The sequence below is a fragment of the Drosophila albomicans genome, chromosome 2R (assembly GCF_009650485.2).
Source record: "Drosophila albomicans strain 15112-1751.03 chromosome 2R, ASM965048v2, whole genome shotgun sequence".
NCBI classification, from domain to species: domain Eukaryota; kingdom Metazoa; phylum Arthropoda; class Insecta; order Diptera; family Drosophilidae; genus Drosophila; species Drosophila albomicans.
Genome location: NC_047631.2, coordinates 1,439,749 through 1,465,588, shown reverse-complemented (window position 1 = coordinate 1,465,588; position 25,840 = coordinate 1,439,749). Strand labels below are relative to the sequence as shown.

The following is a 25,840-nucleotide window of genomic DNA, read 5'->3' as shown; positions in this document are numbered from 1 at the left end:
ATTTGTAGAGGTTCACGAGTTTGCCACAGCAACCACCCTGCCAGTGCAAGTGAAACTAAAACACACGAAATAATCAAACAATACCTTGTACATATGCGAATGCAGGCGTTAATCACAAAGATGCACTTATATATTTGGATAGATGTTTAACTGCATTTGTAATAGCATAGAGCACTAGTATTATGCGAAAACTTTTTCGGCTTGCGCTTACAACATTTGTGTTGAGATTGAGCGCTTCCAGATACCATACCTTGCCCTATTTCTACCGAACTCCATATAAAAAAAGTCCGCAATAAATTATTACAATGTCCAGATAAACTAAATCGCTTTATTTAGGCTTAACTTCATATAAGTTTTCGTAACTTCACAAAATAAAGAAATTCACAGACGAAATAATAGACAATAATTTAAAAACATTTAAAAGTGTTTTGAGGCATTTACTCAACATTTAAAATATCATTAATTAAAACTGTGGAGTGGATATGCAGGACTGCATATAAAATTTAAAATCAAATAAATAATGCGAATGCTTCAGCTAATGAATTTTTTGCTTATGCCGTTCCCGTGTCAAATTTAATTTCTCTAGTTTAATTTAATTTTTATTTTTCATTAATAGCTTCAAACATGTATCTGGTATTGTTTGGTATGGGCAATCGTTGGTACTGTATGTCGTGATTAATAATAATGAAAGAAAGCACTATCCACTTTCCTGTAGTTTGGCTAATTATTCTTAGAGCATGAAGAAGGCGAATATCAGAACTCAAATCCACTTCTAGAAGAAAATAATTTAGTTATTTTGTTATTAATTATTTTGTACCTGTTATACTTTTTAAATGAAAGACATTATATGAGTGAAATTATATTTATGAAATGAATCGTGTGTGAGATATGAGCCTATAACTAAATGGAACTAATTAAGCTCATAATGAATTTTCTTATAAGTGCTACCTACCATTTTGGGTTAGGATTCATTATTAAACTTTAATAGCACATAATGACAAAATAAAAAAAAACGTTATATATTCATATAAATTACTTAGTACACTTTTAGCGAAGATAGCTAATTTTTCATACATGTTGGGGCATTCAAAGACACTAATCTTATCCAACTAGATCGTTTACATAGAATTGTGATAGCATTCTTTAAAAATATGTGAAACAATTAGTGTTTTCAGGGCCCTGTTAAAAGATAAAATCTTATAAACAAGAAATGGTATTATATTTCGGATAATGGTTACCATTTAAGTTTTATTCCCTGGTTAATATACATATTTATATATTGTGTTACATCTTATATGAAAGTGATCGTAAAATTAGAAGCAAATTTGCCCTAGCATCTAAAGTTTTATCTTTGTTCTTTTTAACATTTTCCTAGTAATTTGTATCCAGTCGAACTGTATCCAGGAATGATCATATTTTTTTTTTCATTATAGACGGGGATCTTTAAACAAAAATAATAAAATTTGTATAAAAAGTGAAAAAATTGGGTAATGGATATAGAACATACATAAGTTATTGGTCACAAATGCGGAATAGTCATATTTCAAATACTCATAATATTCAAATTATCAACATAAATTGGGAAATGTTAATTTGCTCAAACGAATCCAAAGTTTTTAGATTTAATGGCCATCAGCAATTTACTACGTAATATTGATTTGCTGGAATATAATGGTATATAAAGACGAGATATACAAGTATTTGCAGTAGGAAGATGTGAGTCATCTGCGGGTCGTATAGTAACTGACGGTAAAGGTTGGAACCCTTCTTCAGATGCTGGTAGTGCCGGGGACCCAGTCCAGAAGTATACCTAAAAATCATATATTCATATTAATATAAGACAGAAACTCAGAGAGTAAAAATAATATTACAGTAATGAAAATTATGAACTACATATTATTTGTCGGACTCGTTTAAGCGCTGTTTCCAGATACCCTATATTTTCTGCTATTCATTCATACAAAAACCCACAAATTTCCTGAATTTGACACGGAAAATTATATAAAAAATAACATTTTAAGGTCTCACTATTTAAAAATATTTTTCTAATGGCATGAAAACTTGCAATGTCAGAGAAATTGACTAAATTAACAAAATCATTATTATTTTTATTACAATAATTACAGTCCGCAAATTAACATGTGTATACATACACATATCGCCACAAAAATATCTTTTTATTCAAATAATCGGCTGTCCTGGGGATTATTTAATGTAAATATAATTTATAACGTAATCTAGAAATAGACAACCGCGACAAAATAAGAATACAACCAATTATTTATTCCAAAACCTTCTAATATTGAGTTCTTGTCTAAATATATGTAAAATATTTTTTATTTTCTTAAGGACGGATACACAAATATAGAAAAACGCCATTTTGTACGCAACATATCGGACGGATTTAAATTACATTTTTCAGAATTATATTGGCTTTCATTTTTTGCTAAAATAGAAAAATAGGTTCATTAAATAAAAAGAGAAACGAGTAAATAATAGCTATCTGCTTTAAATTCTATGTTAACAATAAAGTTGTAATATGATAGCCGAATCATTAACGGAGGCCCATAAATCCATTTTACAATTACTTTGAAATCTATTTTTTTTTTGGTTCTTAGATATTAAAAACTAAAAAAAACCCATGCGTTTTGCTTGTATATATATCCTTTCTCATAAATTCTATAGTACCACGTTGGGATAAAATCGCAATAGTTTCCACTTATTAGCTCATAAGTCCATCAAGCTGGTTATCTTTAATGTCAAAATAATGAAATTTTGTAAATTGCGCATGATTCAAAAGAACTCGAAAAAATTAATGAATAAAACAACACTTAAAGAAATCCTCGATAGAAATAGCAATAATTTTGTAATTTTTCACAGTGCAACCTGGGGTGAGATTGTGTTTTTTTTTATATACCAGTGATTTTGAAAAGACAGATTTCCAATTTAGACTTACCAAATCTTGACGCTCCAAAGTATTCATTTTTTCCACAATACTCCAGAACCATCTCTTAAATTTTAAAAGTTTGTCAGGTCCTTCACTGGACTCATCATTAAAAGTGGTATAAGAAATCAATGTTGATACATTGATATCGCCGACTCCATTCAAAAGCAATCGAAGATCTTCTGCTGTTAAGCTGTTCATGCAATTGTCTGGCAAAACATCGAATATACCGTCTTTTAAAGCCTGTGAATTTAGTGGTTAATGACCGTTTGGGTTAATAGTTTTTATCTTTTACCTCGAGTGCTTTTTCTTGTGATTTAATAAGCCTATACTCTGTATAACGCCTTACATAGTCAAATATATTACTTGAGCTTACGGGTACATCGCGACCTCCTGGGATTAATTCACGGTTGCCACAACCTTCCTCCTTCATTAAATCAATGCTGAAATACAAAAGTTATATGAGTACATTAATTGAAAAAAAAAAAAAAATAGAAAACTAGAACACTTACACAAAACTAAGCTCCATTCGGTTAATATTTTCTTCACCTTCTCTTGTTGATGCGTTTTGGATGATTTGTCTAAATGATTCATACAATGCGGGATCAAAAAATGCCAGGTCATGAAATTTGATTTTCCGTCCTAACACGTATTTCAAAACATGTCTTTGAAGAAACAATGGGAGCAATTCATTTTGCAATAAACAAAGTCCAATAAGTCTAAAAGGAAAAACATATTAAATATGTATGGATTATTCATAATATTATTATTATTTTCACCTGCCGATATTTCTAAATGCGTTTATGCGTTCAAAAGATGCCAGTCCCTGCCTTGGAGTATAAAAGCCACGCTTACCCGGCGAGTAAAACAGTGGCTCATTGTCATCTTCAATTGAATCAATAAGTCCTGCAGATGGTGACTTTTTTTGTTGATTTTGCATATGCATATCCGACTTCTGCTTGAACGAAATTATTTCAACTGCCTCATTGACTTTTTGCCTTAGTGTTTCATCTGAAGATAATACCGAAAGCAGTTGGGGAGTTGGTATTTCTAGAAGCATGCCGGTTACCTTCGATGCATGCGTTAAGTTTATCGATTGGATCTAATACATATTTTAATTCAAAAAATATTAGTAAAACGTTAACTGCAATAGTATTTAAATATCTACCTTGGGAAATAAACGTTCTCCTAACTGTTGTAGATGTACGGACAAATGATCATTTGGGCTTTCAGTTGTGTTATCTGATTTAAAATATGTAAAATGTTAATAATCAGGACTAATCTTCAAATATCAGAAATTTACCTGTGTTGCCTGCTGGCACGTATGGCCTAGCATCAATGTTTAAAGATTTTCGTTCACGTGCAGTGCGCCATAATATTTTGCTGCCGGTACCACGCCGCTGCAAAGAGGGAGGATCACGGCTAGACCCCGATACAGTTCGACTTCGGAGAATACTTGAAAATGGAACACCGTATTTACTTTGCGTACTACTTCCGACTTGCACTGAATCCAAATTTGGCAATTTTGCGCTTGCTAATAAAGCTTCTGAAATAGACGTATAGAAACTACGGGCTACACCGGATCCTTCACCTGGTTCATCCTTGAATGTAACTTTAACTCGGTTGAATGTTATGGGTGGCTGAGTCCGACGGTTTTGTGTACCAAATTGAGCATTTAATTCCTTAAAAGTTTGAACTATTAAATTCTCACGGTTTCGTTCGAGCTTACAGAGTACCAAATCACGCTGTTGCCCGTTACGAAGTTTTTCCATATGACGTCGGAATCGCATTTCCTTAACTGGAAAGCCTCTCAATTCGGGCAAAACAGAACCGTGTTCCATACCAACATCATCCATAAACACTCGACCGAAAAGATCAAGTGCTAGCTTCCAACGGCTCAGCAGAAAGTTCCATGATGGCAGTTCTGAAGAATTGCTCTTGTAAAATAATGATCCACGAAATGGAAACATTACTGTTTGATTTTGTATTTTCTCACGACTATTATCACATTTGTGTTTTTGAGCCATTTGATTTTCGGAAGATGATGCACAAAGTTCGGATTCATTATTTTCATCCGTTTCCGATTTTAAAATCGAAGCTCCAGCTCTGACGATTACGCTGCGAACCGCAGATACTGACATAGAATTGTGTAATGGTGCGACTTCCTCTCGAACTCCACTACGGATTTGTCCTTTTGTAGGTGCGATAATAACCTCGGGACGAGTTGTTAGCAAAAGATCCGATTTACTGGGTCCCGCGGTATCATCGCTCATTTGAATATCTCCTCCATCTGAATCGCCAATGTACTTATTGCCTAATTTTACGAGAAATCGATGATTAACCATATGTTATCATATTTAACATTATAAAATAGAGTACAAATAATTGTCGTGCATAACAATTTGCAATATAAACGATTTACCTTTAACTTCATGTGATTTAGAGTCGTCTAAGCACTGTTTTTTCTTTAACTGTATGTATATATTTGAATCTGCAGTATCACCATCCATGTACGATGAGGAAGTATCCTCCTTCGGTTCCGTAATTTCTGTACTCAAATCGGACATAGTAGATGTCATTTCTACATTATTTCTATTTTGAGCATCTATTTTCATAAAATTCGAAAATCCCAGACGTGTGGGTGGTTGATCAATGGAACGCTGATGGGATATGTTACATTTAGTATGGCTTTTTGAACCAGTAACGGAACTATGTAATGGCAGATTAGCAAACAGCTCTTGTCGTTTTGAATTTGGTTGTAACAAGTGTGGCTTATCAGCAAGAGGCATTGCCATGTCAAGAGGTAAATCAAATCCATCAGGCGCCGAGCAACCCAAGCTGAGAGTTGAGTCAGATCTGGTAAAAAATGCATGCTTTCGTGTGTTTACATTTAAATGACATTGTCTGTTATCAACATTTGAATCGTCTAGATTACTTAGTTCTTCATCAGTATCATAATTTTCAACTGAATTCGCCAAATTGTTAACGCGTCCAGAAATAGAATCGTTTTTATCATAAAAGCTAGTGTCGTTACGCATATAAAAGACAAATGCATCAAGCACGTAAGCAATATGCCGCAATGCGGTTATATCTAAAACGGGAAGAGCATCTCTATGCTCTGAAGTGTGAGCGCGCATTAATGAAAGACAATAAGTAAAGAAATCGCGTCGGGAACTTGATCCTACGAAAGGAAAATAAGCATTCATAATTTAGTAAAGACAATCGATACAAATAGTTTTAAATGGCCTCACCAATTACATTAACTCCCACGTTTGCGGTATTTGGAGTAGAAGGTGATTGATTTGATGTAGCTTGTGCACTTAGATTAAGCGGATGTAATGGATGATTTGGATCTGTGTAGTTCGCCAAATAGGCTCCGAATTTCAGCTGTGCCTCTGTACCGTCCATGACTGTAAACATCCAGTCCCAAGTTGGTTTCAACCGCTTTTCAACAAATGCCTTTTATAACAAAAATAGTTAGACATTACACTTTCTTATTAAACATGTAAGCTTACCTGAACGGCTATGGCTTCCCCAATATGGATTTTGAGTGAAGTTTCTATATCATTCATCATATTGAATGTCATAATACCCAAGAGTTCGGAAATTTGACGAATTGTAATACCAAAAGCTCGTCCCAAGTTGCTTGCCGTTGTTGCCATTGTATGAGACTCGGTTGTCGGTGTATTAACAGTAGTACTACTGGCTGGCACCGTTGTCCGTCGTAATGCCATAGGATCAATGAATACGAGATTGGATCCTGTTGGAACGCGAACGGATGGTCGAGTATTTTCGCGACTTCTAATTGCCCATTGCATTGTTTGTGGGGTGAGATCATTGCGTGCATTCGAGTTTATGTTGCGACGTTCGAGCTGTTGATCATTGAAACTAAATTCATCCGACTGTTCATCCGATTCGCCATCTTCTGACCCTTCTTCTTCTTGAGCTGAGGAATCGCCAGACTCGTCTTCCAAGAAAAGAACTCCAATATCTATAATAAATATTTAAACAAAATAAAAACACATTTTGTGAAAACATTTTTTAGACATAAAAATAGAAGTCTCACTTAGTATTGTTAGTGTAAAGTAATGCACTGTGCATAGTTTAAAATTTACCTGTTTCTGATCCAACAGTGGTACCAGTTTGACCACTTCTTTGAGCATCTTGATTGCTCTGGTTGTCATCGGAGTCCGACTCTGTCTCTGCATCATTAAATGTAAAATCGTTGTCGCTTTCATCATCCTGCATAGCTTCTTCATTTCTTTGACTCTCTATTAAGTCTTCGTCTTGGCTACTTAAGTTGTTTTCTCGATTAGGAATTTCTTCCGATTCTGATGGGTCTCTAAGGGCTAAGGCAGTTTTGTAAATTAACGAGTTTCATTTATACATATATAGAAAAAAAAATTATCTACTTACTATCAATGGCAACTATATCGTAATTTTGTTGCCCACTAAAATTCGAATTCTGAGCATTGATTGCATCGTGCACAATTTGTTCGGAATTAATTTCAATATTGGAGGGAGCTAATGGCTCAACAGTAAATAAATCATCAGAATTCTGAAAATATAAAAATTAACTTGAGTTGGAATATAAAAATTTATAAAGATATGTGTCAATCTTCCTAAAAAAAAAAATTTTAATTTTTGTGTTAATTAACTAAAATAAAAATAGGAATGAATAAAATAATAAAAATCGTGAATTCCTGCTTTTTTTTTAACATTTTGATTATGTGGACGTCGCTTTCTATCCAAATTTAAAGCAAGTAAGAAAGCTACAGTCGAGTGTGCTCGACTGTAAGATACACGCTACTTATTTTGAATAAAAGCAAAAATAATATACCGCAAAAATGCTATAAGAATATGCCATGTGGTACATTTGGTACTACATGCGAGATATACTATAGAGTGCAAAATATATAAGATTATCAGCCAAAGCAACTAAGACCCCTAGTAAGTATGCGTTTTTGCCTATACAAAAATATTTCTTTAATAACTTGTACAACTTTTATCTGATCGCAACCAACTTTTCAGGAATCACAAAGACTATAGGTATTATTATATATACAAAATATATTATATTAGCGACTGTAGCTTTAAAATTAAGCTTGTTATTCGAGTTTTGTCAATATATGGGGTAAGAGTGGGATTGGCATAAATTTGAAACAAGCTTAATCTGCGTGCAAACATAAACATTGACGAAACAAGTAAGAAACCTACAGTCGAGTGTACTCGACTGTGAGATACCCGCTACCCATTTTGAATAAAAGAAATATATTTTGCGGTATTTTTCTCAAAATATACCGAATATACTACAAAAATACTTAAAATATACTAAATGGTATATTTGGTATATCGATATAATACCGCATTTAAAATATACCATAGACGGCACAATATACCAGATTGTCAGCCAAAGCAACTAAGACCCCAAGTAAGTAGGCGTTTTTGCCCATATTTCTTTAATAACTTCGACAATTTTTATCTGATCGCATCCAAATTTTCAGGAATTCGCAACTCTAGCTTTAAAATTACGCTTGTTATTCGATTATTTTGATTTGCTGGGGCGGAAGTGGGCGTGGCAAAATTTGAAACAAACTTGATCTGCGTGCAAACATAAATGCTGTCGAAAATTATAGCTCTATCTCTTATAGCCTCTGAGATCCAGTTTTTCATACGAACGGACATGGCTAGATCGTCTCGGCTGTTGACGCTGATCAAGAATATATATACTTTATAGGGTCGGAGATGCCTCCTTCGACCTGTTACATACATTTCCTGTCGGCACAAAGTTATAATACCCTTCTACCCTATGGGTAGCGGGTATAAAAAGTATAGCTCTATCTCTTATAGTCTCTAAAATCTAGGTGTTCATACGGACAGACGGACAGGTTAGATCGTCTTGGCTGTTGACGCTGATAAAGAATATAAATACTTTCTAGGGTCGGAGATACCTTCTTATGCCCGTTCCAAAAAATTCCTGCCGGTACAAAGTTATAATACCCATTTTTCTTATGGGTAGCGGGTATAAAAAAATCAATATTTATATAATATAATATTTATATATTATAATATCTATAATATACAATAACTTACATCAAGATTAGATGAGGACATGGCAAATGGGGCAGTAGGACGAACGACACCAAGTCTCACTGGTGCAATTAGAGCCTCGGATACTTCACACAATTCTTCAATAGAAATTTTATGGAGCGTTTGAAACACCTTAACGCAACTTTGAACATATTTATTGCAAGACGTGTGACTTTTGCGTTTCTCTGGATTTGGCTGTTTTTCTAAATTAAAAATAACAAAAACTCTGGCCACTGATCGTACAAAACGTCGTGCAACTTCCTCGGCATCTTTACAGCGATCGGCAATAACATAGTTTTGTAGTTCGCGCACTAAAGTCAGCAACAGCGTATCTAGATGATCATTGGTACATTTTACAATCAAATTATGTGTAAACTTGTCTAGTAATGTGGATCCTTGCTGAGACTGCATAAAAACGTTAAAGGAATCCGAGTTCGTGCTGTCATTTTGTAAATTAGATGGAGGATCGTTTCTTTCGGCTCCACTCATTATCATAGAGCGCACAGCTTGCCAATCGATTAATAGCCGCTCTAGCGCTTTTCTTGCGAATTTCGGAGGCTCAAGATCATGGTCTGGCATATCACTATCGACGTCTAGAGATGAAGATTTTCGGTTTGTTATGACAGTGTTGGTACCATTTGCATTTCCAGTATTATTAGCAACAACATTATTGCGCACTCTAACGTTAAAACGATATTGACGTTGCTCTATTATCTGACGACCTACTGTCTGTATGAGGAATAATAATATCGATTCGCCTTTGGAATTAAATTTGGTAACCAAATCAGTGCAAGAGACCAGTTTACAAAGCAATGCAAAACGCTTAGTAAGATTACCAGCTATTAGAGCCTTGCATTTGCATTTTTCCCAGCAATCACAGTATGCTGTCGGCGCTGTGCGTTTAAGTTTACAATCATGACCTTTGTGGCAAACGCGGGCGCATTCAGTACAGCAACATAGAGAACCAGTTAGTCCACATGTTTTACATTCAAAAATATTTTGATTGATATGATCCGCTCCTGTCCAAGTGAAAGAACATGTATCATTGTAACATATCACATGTAACGGTGATTGATCTGGGGGAGACCCAGTTGGGAAAATCATGGCATCTTTCAACTGCGATTCTTGATCCGCAACACTCAGAATTGTATTCAAAAGAATTATACCAGCTTCGTACGCACGAGATGAAACGGCTAACATAAACGCCGTTTGACCCTGAGCATCCTTCGCACTTAACATCTGATAGAGATAGGGGCGCATCGCAGAACTCGAGCACATATGCTGAAGTATAACGATGGCGTATTCGCGTCGTTGTATAACATCAAATGTATAATTTGGACTTGCCATTTTACTCTGCGATGACGAAGGTAAGATTTTCGAAAGATCACCATCATCACCAATATCAGTTATACTCTGAGGTGCTGCTGTGGTGCTGAGGTTGCTGGCAGTTCCGCCGGAGTCAACTGTCCAGGGCATTGGGATATAGGCATGATCCTCCCCAGCACTTGTTGACGGATGTTGATTGTTTTGGTCCGACTGCTGTTCAGTATTGATGAGACGTTGCATCATGTCACGCAGACTGATTCGATTTTCCCTAGACGTAGACGTAGACGGTGAGCTAATACCGCCAGCTGATACTGTCGCAAAACTGGAAGTCTCGTTAAAGTTACTTCCATTTCCTGCAAAAGCGCTGCCGTAGGCTAACGATGACCCCGTTCGTGGTACCGAAGCCCCGGACCCAGAACCAAAGCTTTTTTTTTCGGAATTAGTAGTGGCGAAATCTTGTGAAGAATATTGAGAATCCTTATTGGATGTTGGCGAACACATTATGACGCATGCATGAAATATGTTCCTATTCCCATCGCAATGTTCTTCTACAACAGATAATGCTTCTTTACGGTCTTCTTGTTCAAGACGTTTTAGCACAGCTATGCAGTTTTTCACATCACATCGCAATATATGCGGCATTAATTTTTGGCTTACAAAAAGTAGCGCCGTCATGCAAACTTTTGATTTTAAATTGTTGCATGATGGTGATGGGGGTAACGAAATAGTTGCCATAGTAACAGCTTTAACAGGTGGCAAATCAAACCATTGAGGATCTTTAATTGAACCAATGCAGTCCTTTGCTAGTGGATAAAGTGCACCGTTTCCATCTTGGAGCACTATTGTACTACTGTTGCCGTTGCAATCATTATTGCATGACATTGCAATGTTACTAACAGATGTACCCAAAAATGACATGCAGTCTGTAGGAAATTGACAGTTTTGTTCTTGTTTGCTATTATACAGATTATATAGACTGTAATGAATTTTGCCAAATACTTTTTTGATGACATGAATGCCACGCGTATCGACCGCTATTGTAAGCAGTTGCGAGTTAGATAAATCAGCGCTAATATTAATTTTCTTCGGTTGCTTTTGGAGCCAATCTGGACCACGTGATGATGCTGCTGACCTAAACACTTGCACGTCTTCACGTCGCAGTAGTCGACATAGTTGCCAATCATCCTCTTTTCCTTCTTCCTTTGTAGCAGTTCCCATCACCATGTTATTGGAGGAATTTAGTTGAGGAAATCTGACTGCTACATACTCGCCATCAACTTTAAGAACTTTTCCAATCGGGCCCACTTTGTCCTCCACGAAAACAACATCTTTTAGTTGCCATATTTCCTCATCCTTTCTGCCTTCTTGACAATTGGTACTATCCTCCTTAGCTGTCATTCGCTTAGTTCGCTTGTGTGATGAGACACTACCTGTATCGCTGCAAGTACTAGATGCTGGTGAAGGCGGGGGCGGCATATCGATACGATCTGTTGTTTCCTTGCTTGATGAACATAATTGTCCACTCTTGCTGGAAGTTGTAGATTGCACAGGCTGAGCAGGCTTTGATGTATCCTTATCTGTGTTGGATATAACCGCTGCTGCCTGACTTTTATCCGATGCCAAATTTGTACCGATGTTTAGAATCTTCATTCGGCAAACATCTGAGAAATCCCACACTGAATTTAATAACTGTCCAACTTTTGGAACACCATTTGTGGAGGTGAATCCAATTGATCCAGTTTGGTAAATGGGACACTTCTTCATTATAACTTGTGAGCCTACGTTTATATCAGCTGCAACCACTTTGAATGGTTTTTTGGTTTTTGTTCGGAACTTATCCCACAAATATCGCCGTTGATCAAATGGTAGTACTCCCCACCAATAAATGTTGTTATTATCGGTTCGAACCGCAGTGTATAAGGAACACACGTGGATTGTTGAAATCGGATCGATGTTGAACTCATTAAAAGCTGTTGCAGTGTGCTCTAATTTTGCTCCTAAATAACCCAGTTGTTCATCCATCCAAGTGGCGACTCGATTTGTTTCAGTTACAATCGAACATCTTATGAAATTCGCAGATATAAGCTCAACTTTTTCAACAATGTTAAGTGACATGGACTTTGGATGAAATACGTTTTCCGCCTAAGGTAAGATAAAAACAAAGGTGAATATCAGTATTAATTATTAAACAACTAACGTTGCATTTTCTAAATATCATATGGAAATGAAAAATTTCGTTCAACTTTGCACTCAAATAAATAAGAGTCCTACTTTGAGAAATCAATACATATAAACTTTATTACTCATCTCATTATAAATTTTTGGTAAAATATTCAGCATTTTACCGTTCATATATATAACTTTATAATGCAAATAAAGACACACCGATCAGAAGCCATTTCCTTTAAATATGTGTACTCATGATGTGCAAGAAGATCACATACAATGGCTGTCATTTTTATGAATAACTTATATGTACATATGTAAATATGCTTTAAAAATACGATGAACAAACACAACGAAAGTTTGGTAAATTTGTGACTTGTGTTTAATAAATGCAAAAGTATAGAAAATTTCGTAATCAAAGTTATAGTCAAATAAATGAAGGTTTCATAGATGAAATTCCGCAAACTTCATATTTCTGTAGGGAACAAAAATCTTCAAGGTGCGCGAGAAAAGTTACGTCGAAACTTGATGTGACTTGAGAATGAATGCCAGGACCTTTAAAAAGGAGTGTTTAATTTTAATGAAGCTTTTTGATGAAACTTGGTGAAACAAATATGACCCGAAAATAAACCAACAGTTCATGGTATGGAGAACAACAACATGAGTTATCGTATTAGCTGCTATACCCTTGGAAAGTCGAACTTTTACCTCAAGTGATATTCAGCAGTATTTACTAATAGCTTCAGAAACTTATTGGAACTCTGAAAAAATTAAGAATTGCGCTACTTTTTACCCTAACTTAATTTTCTATCTATTTCTATCTGTAGCATTGAAGAGATTTTGTATAGATCAGAAATTTGAAGATTAAGATTATCAACAAAAAAGGTTTTTTTAAATTTACGGTCATTTTTTTGGTTAAGCCCTTTGTAAGATGTGGGTATCTTTAGGCTAGTCATATGACTCATTCCTACTTATATATTTAAAAATTCTTTTAAGCCACGTGTATTGGCATTTTCTATACTACCGATTGCTGTTCAATTTCTTAATATGGTGTCAATGACTTTGGATATTTATCTGATTTGTGAAACAATTTTATGTAGATCAGATCTGTTTCAATATGAATTTGATGTAAGAGACCATAATGTTACATTGATCAAAATATATATTAATAATCAACATATCAGAAATTAGTGCACAGTTACTTACATCACATTTATAAGGTTCCACATCTGACCAGCGCCATTGATGTAATTCTCCATTTTCCGAAAGTGCAATAAACTCGGAATATAAAGCGCCAATTGTTTTAAAACGAACTGAGTTTTTATCAGGCCATGGCTGCCATTCTTCAGATATCCAAATTGGTGATGGCATCGTTGAAGGTTCTTTCTTTTTTTGATCTGCAAAAGTGTTCTCGTAATGAAAAATTAAAAACAAATTTGCACATTGAAAATTAACCTGTCTCCTTATCCCATGTGTAATCATCTTTATTAATCCATCGTCTTGGTCCATAATACTGTCGATCCCGCCAACGGCTAAACGCTTCTCGATCAGCATTAGCGGAAGACATTTGTCCAGAAAGGTTTCCGCTTCCCGTTATAACACCACTTGATGAAGATGAGCGATTAGATTGATTGTTGTCTGCTCCAGATGAGTTGGCGTTAGTCCGTTCACTTCTAATACGATCGAAAAGCAAACTGGAAAAACGAAAGTAAATAATCATTGATTATGGTCGAAAATCCAATTGGGCATGTCTTTTCTTACAGATTAAAATTAGAATTAAATTAATAGTACCGATTTAGACAATTCTCAAAAATAGTTGACTCATTGGTTTATTGACGTAAATTTCATCAGAAGATTAAACATTAATTTTTGACCCAACCTTTGCACCTTTATTTGGGGAAAAGAGATAAGGAAAATATATTGCTTTCAGGGGAAAGAATAAATCATCAATGCAAGTTGAAATTATGCCTTTGTGAGTACTTTGTGCGCAGGAAATTGAAAATATGAGGCATTTTATCACCGAAAGTTATAATGTTAATTAAATTTATCATCAGCATAATATATATTGATGATGATTACTGGTCACTAACAACATGTACAACATCATTAACCAATAAAGACTATACGCTAATGAAGAGTAGACTAGGTCAAAATACAATGTAATAATAATTTTAAATATTGGGCAACGAACTAAATAAGTTTGGTCTGTTTGCTCATTTTGAAAATAACGAAAGCAACATCAAAATGGTATGCATATAAAGTACAATATGAACACGAATTTCATTTTGAATTGGGAAATAAAAAATAATAATAAAAATAAATAAATCGAGCCTCATTGCTACTATTTACATCAGTTAGTTTCATTTTTAAAATGTAAATTGTTACATAAAGGAGTGCCACAGAAATACTTATCATCAAAAATGAATTTATTGTTTTTCAAAGAATTCTCCAGCAAGGTTTATACACTTTTGCATGCGCTCAAACCAATTGTCGAAGCACTTTTTCCACTCCTTTTGAGGCACCTCTAAAACATGGTTTTGGCATGTTTTTTCAACAGCATCTTCTAGCGTCAAAGATCGCTGACGGGAATAAAAAAACATCATTGGATGCCAAGTCAGGGCTGTACGGTGGGTGACCCATCAATTCCACGTTTTGGCCGGTGAAAAAGGCGCGGGTTTGAGCTGATGTGTGAGAGTTTGCCATGACAACAGTGCAGAATGATGCGAATTTTCTTGTTCGTTTTTCGAATTTCTCTAAGGACTTCAGACAAACAAATTGTGGTGTACCCCTCAGAATTGACCTACCTACATTGCTCAAGCGGAACAGTCGCCACATGACCAGTTTTACCGAAGAAACAAGCGACCTTTTGCTGGAAGTGCTTCTTCCACGAACAACTTTCGTTGGATTTGGCTCGTCTTCAAAGACCCACACGATCGATTGCTGTTTTGTTTCGGGCTCATAAGCATAGATCCATGATTCGTCATTTATAAATGGTCTTTTGAAGCAACGCGAATGTATTATTTAAAAATTTCTTGGAACGAATCCTCACAAGCCTTTTTTTGGGCAATTGTCAAATTGTGCGGGATCCAACGAGAACAGACTTTTTTTACGACCACGTGTTTATGCCACATCGAATGCATTCTGGTGGAAGAAATATCCAAGGATGCCTCTATCTCACGATATATTACATGACGATCTTGCATTATTAGTTCACGTACGGCATCAACGTTCTCTGGCATAACGACTGCTTCTGGACGACCTTCGTCTTCGAGCAAGCATCGGCCACGGAATTGCGCGGTGCCACAGATAAACGACTCTGCTCTAAATCGACTTTAATTCCAATGCTTCAATGCTGCCACATAGATCAAATATAATTTTTGAGTTCACCAAAAACCAAGATGACATTGCCATGTTTATCTGTCAGTCTGTTCGTAAGAACGCCTATATCTTAGAAAGCCTATGTGATTGCACGCAGATCAAATTTAGTTTATCAGTTCGTCAGCACACGATGAGCCCGCTCCAAGGCGCGGAAAAACTCTACAGTCGGCTGTCAAGGTTCTCACGTCTCTTTTTTGGGCTGCGAATTGCTTCTGCATTCACCGTATTCACTAGATCTTACCCCAGCGTATTCACTGCTAGAAAAATGAGGTGATCAGCAACAAGTAAGAAAGCTACATCGAAACTCGACTGTGAGATACCCGCTACCCATTTTGAATAAAAGCAATATATTTTGCGGTATTATTCTCAAAATACCGAATATACTGCAAATTGTATATGTGGTATATCGATATAGTACCGCATTCAAAATTACCATAGACGGCACAATATACCAGATTGTCGGCCAAAGCAACTCAGACCCCTAGTAAGTAGGCGTTTTTGCCCATACAAAAGTATTTCTTTAATAACTTCCACAATTTTTGTCTGATCGCAACCAAATTTTCAGGGATCATAACTACTATAGTTATTACTGTATATACTAAAATTCGTAACTCTAGCTTTAAAATTACGCTTGTTATTCGATTTTTTTGATTTGCAGGGGCGGAAGTGGGCGTGGCAAAAATTTAAAACAAACTTGATCTGCGTGCAAACATAACAAATGCTGTCGAAAAAAAATTATAGCTCTATCTCTTATAGTCTCTGAGATCTAGGTGTTCATACGGACAGACGGACATGGCTATATCGTCTCGGCTGTTGACGCTGATCAAGAATATATATACTTTATAGGGTCGGAGATGCCTCCTTCTACCTGTTACATACATTTCCTGCCGGCACAAAGTTATAATACCCTTCTACCCTATGGGTAGCGGGTATAAAAATGGTGCGCGTTTTGAAGCAAACGACATATCGTACTAAAAAATTCTATCGAAAAATTGGAGGTAATAATCGCTATAATCAGCGTATCACTCTTGAATGGAACTATGTTGAGCAAAGAAAACACATTTGCAAAAAAAGTGTTTTACTATAGTAGGCCGCGTTTCTTTCAATTTTCCTGCTATGTGGTTGGTGCAGTCAGGTCTTGCTTGCTTTGGTTGACAATCTTGAATATTTTGTACTTAATGGTAGATTTTGAATGCAATAGTATATCGAAATACCAAATATAGCTTTTGTATTTGGTATATTTAATGAATAATGCCGCACCACTGTTGTGTATTTATTGAAAATAGATAGCGAGTGTCACAATTGAACACATTTGAATATATTTTTGTGACTTGTTCACAATAACCATTCTTCCGTTTTTCTTATCAACAATTTATCTTCTGTTTTATATAATAGCATTTATTTTAAATAAAATTGCAAATCAATTTATTGTTTTGCTATATTGGATAAAAAAATTCCTATTAAACACTTAGATACCTTTATATGGTATGGTATACCCCTAAGTAGTTAAGCTCGAAAAAGTTGGTGAAACTGCTAAGAACTAGAGCACGCACTATCACTATTTGCAGACTGTCAACAAAAGAACTGTGACTTTCGGCTTATGAGAGAGATGCACACCGTACGAAGACGTACAAGTGAAAGAAATACGAGTAATCTGATTTTAGATGAAAATATTCCAGGTTCAGTGGCTGAAAATTTCCATCAGAATTGCTATTAAGGGAATGTGAATTTTCTCTTATAATTAATGTGAAACAGAAATTATATAAATGCATGCATTCAAATCTTTAGAATTTCATATGTTATAACTTACTTTCTGATACTGGAATAATTACTGAAAATTTCCTCTGAGAAAAGACCGTCAGAGGGATCTATTATAACACTGCTATTGTCGCCTGAAAATCCATTGTCTAATAGGGAAATAAGGTCTTCAGGAACATAATTATCCCCTCCTTCTTCAGTATCTTCAGCTTCTTCGTCGTCACGTGAAAGTAAATTGTTGACAGCTAAATTCACATCAAGATTTGTGCGCTATAAAGGTAAACATTAAACGTGCATACCAAGTTTATATAAGTTCATTTGTTACCTGAAGTTCTCTTATAATGAGATTTCGACTTTTTCCTTGAAGGACAACTTCTGCTTGAGATATAAGTTCTTCAGGCACATATGTGGTTGGGACAGTCACTAGTGGTCGACTGGATGAACTACCACCAATTATTACACCAGTACTTCTTGATCCTGATCCTTGTCCACTTGAGCCTGTCCTTCCTGTTGCTCGAAGAAGCCGAGCTCTGGACCGAGGCATTGGACGTGATGAAGATGGCACTTTTGGTCCATTGGACGCTGCGACTCCACCCGATGCGGCACTTTTAATTATAAAATATTTGTATAGGAAAGTTATGAAAAAATTAAATGTAGAAACTCACCATTTATTATCCGATTTAGTCAAATCAAGTTTTTCAGAGTTTATTGAAAACGCTACTCGAAATGCCTTTCCATCTTCCAAAAGAACTCCAATATGATTGGGACCAATCACCACTTCTTTCACTGGTATTTTCAGCTGCTCAAAAATCCGATGAGTGCCAGAACCGAAGCGGTTGACTTTATCAGATACCTCTCGTATTCTATATAAAAAATTTTAAAGAATATCCATTAAAAAAATACGTAAATTTCATAAAAGAACACATAACTACTGGCATCACATAACAGCATTGCATAACTATTCAAGGTAGTAACGTTACCAACAAATTCAATGACAATGTTATTTTAACAACAAACTGCGTAGACATTATATATTAGCAAGATCGGCTTCGTCAGGTCCTTAGGTGTTTTCGAAATCAAATTAGAGGTCAACTATGAGATATTTTTAATTGTTTTTGAAAATGTAACACTGATGAATAAAACATTTTTTATTCAATTACACACTCTAAAAATATGGCACTATTATTATAATCAAAGAGAAATTCCAACACAAATTACAACTGTAATCCACAGTCCCGGCTTTTTTGAAGTATATCTTAACAATCATAGTCGATTCTAAATAAAATCATGGGGCACATGCACTTATATATATGTTCACATATAGGTTAATTGATCGTACATAGATCAGTCGTTTATTGCGAAATCCTGACATATTGGACTAAATTGGTCCAATATTGTCCAAATGTCTTATTAAATTTAGTTGACAGATGCCATTTGGTTTGGAATTGTCATATTGAAAATGATAAAGAATTTTGACAACTTGAATATCACAAAAAGCAAATGCATGTATGGTATGAACCTGTCATAAGATGTATTAAAGTTTTGGCACACGTCGATTATTTCAATAATCTCTAAACAAAATACTATGCATATATGTACGTAATAATTTTTATATATACATAAGCGCACGTTACACACAGGCATGTGTGTATATATGTACATATGTATGTCAGAGTACAAACATATGTAAAAACAATTTATGAAAAACTAATGTACCGAATTAAATAATGGAATCTTTATAAAATAATTACCAGTTTTAAAAAGTGTATTTTACGTGTATGAAAATACAAAATTATTATTAATGGAACACATGACATAGGCATATACATATGTACATATATTGTTAAAATATTGCAAATGCACAAAATTTACATGTCCATGTATGTATGTACATACATGCATACATACTTGTACATGTGTTTCACATGTGCAAAAGCCATAGGCACATATGGATTTCCCTACATACATACAAAATATTTTTGTAATTTATTACTATTCTTACCTATCAATAAATTGTTCATCAGTTCCTGGAAGTGGTTGCAAAACAAATTGCATAGAAACCATTGTAAATTTCTTTTACTATACGAAACACACTACTTCCTCAATTTTCATTTCAGCTTGGAAAATGTAGCTAAAAATAGAGATGCTACAAAAAACTCAAGAAATACATTAACAACCGATTGTTGAGATATATCGATAGAATGGGGTTCATCTCAAACCTAAATTTTGAAATGTCGCTTTGAGCACAATAATCGGTTCATTGTAACTCCACATTCATTAGACCAAGCGCATCTACTTGAATAATGCGATCCTATTGTGTTAATGTTCAAAAAAATCTCATGAACATCAGTTTGCAGGTACAAAAGTTACTAAACATGAAGAAAAGGTTTTAGTAACATTTCAACTGAAAATAAGCAATTTTATAAATATTGAATTATTGATTAGATTAAACCAATGAGATTTAAGAATCAAATATATTTCAGTGTCGAAATTTTAATTTCCTGAGTGGATAAAGCTCACATAAGGATGATTTCGTCCTTCATAAGTCATTTATGCTTTCTCCTGAAAGCAATATATTTGCCTTTTCTCTATTTCGAGAATAAAGCTTTGTAACTTACATTTTCAATAAATAGTGGAGCGGCAATCAGCTGTTTCCTACAAAAAAAAGGGGATGCCACCCTTTTAAGCGATTTCATTCCGGTGATTTCAACTACTTTTTTTTAGCATTTAAGTAATTATATTTAACAGATTATTATGCCATCCCTTTAAGTATTTTTACATGTTTTTCCATTCTAACAATAGTATGGCAGCTTAGGCGATAACTAATGGTGAATGACTTATCGGTTGCTCACAAAAACGAAAATTGTTGCTACCCGAATTTGAGGTGGGGTCAGATATACATATATTGTTTTAAAAATAATTAAATGGTTAATTGATCTTCTGGCGGTCTTAAATTAACACAGTTTTTAACATTCGCACGCAGCATATCTCGAATATTCAATATTTTTCTTGAAATGTCGACCATATGTTTAGGTCGCGAAAATGAATTTAGACCTTTTGGTACAAAAATTTAATTTGAGTGCTTGCAAAAAGAATTACAGCTTTATTTTATTATTTAAAATTACAAAATTGTAAGTCATCAAAAATCATTAGAAAGGGAATGAAAAAATTTAAATGTCATTAAAAAAAAAACAAAATATGCATATATTCTCGATCGGGAGTTGAACCCGGACCCACAACATGTTGGGCTTGCAAACCACCAGCAGAGCCAACGCGGTCCTTTGTGCAAGTGCCATTTAACTGCAAACATATAGAACGCGAGCAATTGTTGTTGTCTTCATCTTCAAGACTTTCGTCGCGGCAAAACAAAATTGACGTGAGCTAGCTGCTTGTCAGTGAGACAACTGCACGTTGTAAAACTTCACACGCATACACATACTGATATAGGCGAGCATGTAGATACATACACGCATACATAGAAACGAAAGCAGAGCGCAACGAAATACGCATATGCTCATCGCTACGCATTTGATCTGCGACTGAACTCAACGCTGCGCGCTGCGTTAGAGCTTCGAATTTTCGAATGAGCCGAAGAGGCTCGGTGTTCGAATCGCAGCGCACGGCCCGACTGGGGCTGCAATAATACTGTTTTTAATGATACGTTTTGGTTGTATGACTTGACGCATCTATGTATTGTATGGTTAGTGCTTATACTTTTTGAATCTCCATCGTGCTTATTAAATTGCTTATTTTCGGGTGATTTGTTTCTATTGCTTTTGTTATTCTTCTTTTTTCTGCCTGAATTTTTTTCTTACCCCTAGGCAGCTGTTCGCGTGATGCTCTGTTAACACTTGCATCATAGAACTGCATTATTAAAGCAGATGCACTTGGTCTAAATCGAGTGTTAATTAAATGCACTTATTAAGAAAAACAAAAACAACAAATAACAAAAAAAAAAAAATAGATGAAAAAACAATCATTGTCTATTTCTAAGGCGACAATATTCCAAGAAGAAATTATATTGCAAATTGGTTGGTTGCAGTACTTTTTTTATTTTAATTTTTATATAAATATTAATTCTATTTTCTGTATTAGAAAGTGGTTTTAGATGCTTTATTATTTTTGAAATTATCCATTTTGATACTTCTCTTTGATATGAGTGCAAAATACTAGGTTGACTATTTTTTCTATTTTGGAACTGCTGATTCGATATTCACATACGGTCCAGTATCGGAGTATCCTAGTTTTCCTGTCTATCTATTTTCGGAGTTCCAATATGCAATACCAGCACATATAAGTGTGTAAGCATCGACAATATTCTTACGACTGTCGGTACGACAGTCTTTCATTATCCGATTGAATAATATCTAATTCGCTAACTCAAAAACGTCTGTCTAATATTTGTTTTTATTTTACCACTGGACCTTCCACTGCACTTTCAGCAAAAGAGTAGTTACCTTCAACTTCAAAGCACTCTATTAACCAGTAATATGCATTCTCTATTTTGAGAAATCTTAACACAGATTACTCCAGTTAGTTGGTCACTCAACGCATTCGAAAATCAGCAGAATTTTTCGCCTACCGCACTGGCTGGCTTGGGTGGTACATGTTAGTTTATTCCTCGCTTCCAGCGATGTTCCGCAATTTTTAATATACATATACTGTTGATGCCAGATGATGGCAGGAGTGACCACTCAAAACAGCTGACAGTGTGGTCGCGATCGATTGATATCGATAGCGACAAAGTTAGTATACTGTGCGTGTGACCTTGTCACACGCGCAGTCACACTGATCTAGTTTATCCTCATGTTGGTCACCCTGCCCACTTTTAGTGCTTTTTCATATTACATATGTTCTACTATTCTGACCGGCACAACAATTCGAAAAGTTAAAGTGTTATTATTATTCTGAAGACGCCCCCCCTACACATATACATAAATTAAAATCCTGCGTTTAAATAAAGTTAATACCTCTTTTAGTTTGGCCAGTATACTGACTCAAAGTTGACGGTTGGTGCTGGTTGAAATAAGCTGTGACCTACTGTACATATACCAACTCCGAAGTCGTGACCCTCGCCTGAGCCTTGCTGTGAGTCCAATTGTAGTAGGCTGTTGTATCCTTTCCCCTATTCCACGATTCAGTTGCGAGCACACTCGAGTAGCTTTCATACTGGTTTAGCTTGCCCTGTCCACTTTTTAGTTATTTAGACCAAAAGCATCTGGTAAGTGATTACCGCAAAGCTAAAATTTAACAGCTATTATAATATATATATAAGTCTATAAATTCAGTTAGGAAAAAGAAGAATATTAAGGGTAACAGAAACAAATCAAATAAAAATTAGTACTTTAATGAATAGAGCGGCACTGGGTGCATTCAAAAAGTATATGTTAGTAATACAAACTTTGTATTACATATTTAATTTGCTATTAATAATTTGACTTTACATATTTCATTGCAGGCAACTTCTCCTGAAATTATTTTTGTCACTTCGGAAATTTTTGCCAAGTATTTTCTCATATTATTTTCTATTCCCTTATCTTTGTTTGCACTATTTGCTCTTTTTAATTAAGAATTGTAAAGCCATTCGAAATATAAATGATAAATAATAACACACTTTGCGTTGAGTAGAATTTGTAACTTTTTGAAATCATGTTTATTTTTTCACTTTGACACTATCGATATCAATCGATCGCGATCACGCTGTCAGCTGTTTTGAGAGGTAACACCTGCCTTCATCTGCCATCAACATCCTCCCCTCCTTGCAATGACCGGACAGAATCCAGCCATTGCCAGTCCGTTGGTACTCGGCAGGATGCCAGGTTGAATGATGTGAGGATACACATCAGTGCCGAGCACCAGGGACACCATCGATGGCTGGAACCAGCGTTCGTCGCCAAGCGTGATGCTGCGGAACTTTTCCAAGTTCTCGCCATCGACAGGTCGGAGGGGGGTGCGGCGGCAAAGTTGGGGATCAACCTTTCGACGAAAGTCGAAATCGCCGTGCACACGCCCTCCGTACCAACACGGGTGACGGATAGCCGATAGGTCGTTGCCAATGATGCGCTAATATGGCTGGTCGCAGTGCACTGGTCGATCAGTTCTCGCATCTTGAACGTTTTACATCCGGTGTCGATAAGGATGTTGGCCGTCGGTAGGATGCTCACAGCCTTTTCTTTCAAGGATGTGAGCGACGTCGGAGACGCCCCTTCATGCGGAGGTGATGCCGGTCGACGGTGAGCCGGCGGAGACCGATCCGGGTCTGGTTGTTCGTTGCGTCGTCGCTGACGGCTGGGGCGAACGCTGTGTGCCTCTTTGAAATGCAGGAACGTGACACACCCTGCGGCTTCCCGCGGTGCGGCAAGAGTGCCAGGAATGCTGGTGGGCCAGACAGTTAGAGCACTACTTGTTAATAAGTACTGATCTTAACCGTTTCTCAGCTGTCAGCCTAAGAAAGCGCTGACACTTCCGTAGTGGGTGGATCCCACGGCGCACGCGACACCATAAGTAAGCCGTCAGCGGGTCGTCTCTGGTCGGCGGTTACATGGAATGAAACAAAACAATGATTATTATATATTATATATATATATGATATATTATTATACATACATACATTATTACATTGTCAATGAAACATGGAACAGGATAGCATAGGACAGCACAGGACGTCAAATATTCGTCCGTCAGTCCTTCCGATGGAGAGGGGTCAGTTTTGCTGTCCTCCATCGGGAGTAGAATCAGTTTGGTGACGGGTCTTCGAATAGTACCCCGCACCGTGAGCAAGTCTACAACTCGAACCTTTGTATCGGTGCCTGGACACGTCGTCAGCACCCGTCCTAGGCGCCACTCTTTGGAGAGAAGGTTTTCTTCCTTAACGACGACCATGTCACCGATCAAAAGGTTCCGTGTAGGGGATTGCCATTTCGTTCGTTTATGTAGCTCATCCTTCCAACGGAAAGAAAATTGTTGGAGAAGAGCCTTCAGTCGCTGTCATCGAGTTAGGATTGGGGTGGCCAGTTGGTTAATTTGTGGTTCCAACACCGAAATAATCGGGCCACCTATAAGGAAATGGCTATGAGTTAAGGCTAGTAGGTCCTTAGGGTCTTCGGACATCGGAGAGATCGGCCTCGAATTCAGGCAGGCTTCGTCTTAGACAAAAGAGTGGATAACTCTTCACACGTATATTTTATGGTGGAGGTCGCCTTGTAAAAGAGTGCCTTAAAACTCTTTACGCCGGCTACCCATAATCCATCTATATGTGGGGCATCGGGCGGGTTGAAGCAGTCTCTCGTCGCTTCCAAAAAGTCGGTGGAAATCACTTTGCCAGCTCTAACGAAATTCTTCTCGTTGTCCGAGTGCATTTGCTGTGGGTACCCGCGCCGTGCTATGAAATGGGAAAATGCCGCCAGGAATTTCTCCGTCGTGAGATTCGACGTCGCCTCCAAGTGGATCGCCTTCGTGCTGAAGCACACGAACAGACATATGAGGCAGACTCGGCCGGTGTAGTTCTTGACTTCCAATCGGCCAGCGAAGTCAACCCCCGTGTACGTGAACGGTCTTGAGTAGGATGTCCTTTCCTTGGGCAGGTCCCCCATCATTTAGGTCTGCAATCTCTTTTTGTAGATCACACAAACCTTACAGGAACTGATGGTGGATTTCACGGATTGGAATCCAAAATCTGGAGCGGATCAGATGCATGACTACTTGGTTACCCCCATGTAAGGATATACCATGGGTGAACAAAACCAATCGTCGCGCAAAGGACGAAGAATATGAGAGTATAATTGGATGACTCTCATCATAACGTAGCGTGTGGGACGCCTTCAGACGCCCACAGGCCCATAGAATCCCCTTGCCATCAAGAAATGGATTCAAGTTTAAACTTGAAGAAGGAACCTGTTGCTTGGATTGCAGACAGTGGTATTCCTTTGGAAAGGTTTGTCGTTGAGTCATGATGATTAGTCGCTCTTGGGCCCATGTCAGCTCATCAGCATTGACCATGGTCGAGCATGGAACTGCCAATTTCCGACTTTTATCAATCAATCTGAAAACGTAGGCGGAAGTGCGAAGTGCTCTGCCAAAATCAGAAAACTTGCTCAAGAAATCAGGAGTAGGAGGTAACTTGGCGATGTTACACCTAATCCGCTGCTCCAGCAGAGTCTCCGGAATTGGACTTGAAGA

General features: G+C 36.6%; 2 protein-coding genes across 2 annotated transcripts; both read right to left on the bottom strand.

The window, feature by feature from the left end:
• Positions 1-1,216: 1,216 nt before the first annotated feature.
• Positions 1,217-19,814, bottom strand: LOC117573208 (E3 ubiquitin-protein ligase hyd). The gene is made up of 19 exons (XM_034256207.2): positions 19,665-19,814; positions 18,328-18,525; positions 17,988-18,267; positions 17,715-17,932; positions 13,982-14,220; positions 13,733-13,923; positions 9,038-12,502; positions 7,361-7,502; positions 7,060-7,293; positions 6,460-6,935; positions 6,196-6,403; positions 5,367-6,125; positions 4,248-5,258; positions 4,113-4,186; positions 3,724-4,046; positions 3,457-3,663; positions 3,240-3,387; positions 2,957-3,187; positions 1,217-1,810 (listed from the first exon to the last, which is right to left on the bottom strand). Exons 1-19 carry the CDS (start codon positions 19,724-19,726, stop codon positions 1,598-1,600), a joined length of 8,679 nt encoding a protein of 2,892 aa, XP_034112098.1. The 5' UTR covers positions 19,727-19,814; the 3' UTR covers positions 1,217-1,597.
• Positions 19,815-24,792: 4,978 nt separating this feature from the next.
• Positions 24,793-25,254, bottom strand: LOC127565794 (uncharacterized). Its single transcript, XM_052006325.1, has one exon. The coding sequence runs from the start codon at positions 25,252-25,254 to the stop codon at positions 24,793-24,795; it is 462 nt and encodes a 153-aa protein (XP_051862285.1).
• Between the last annotated feature and the right edge of the window lie 586 nt (positions 25,255-25,840).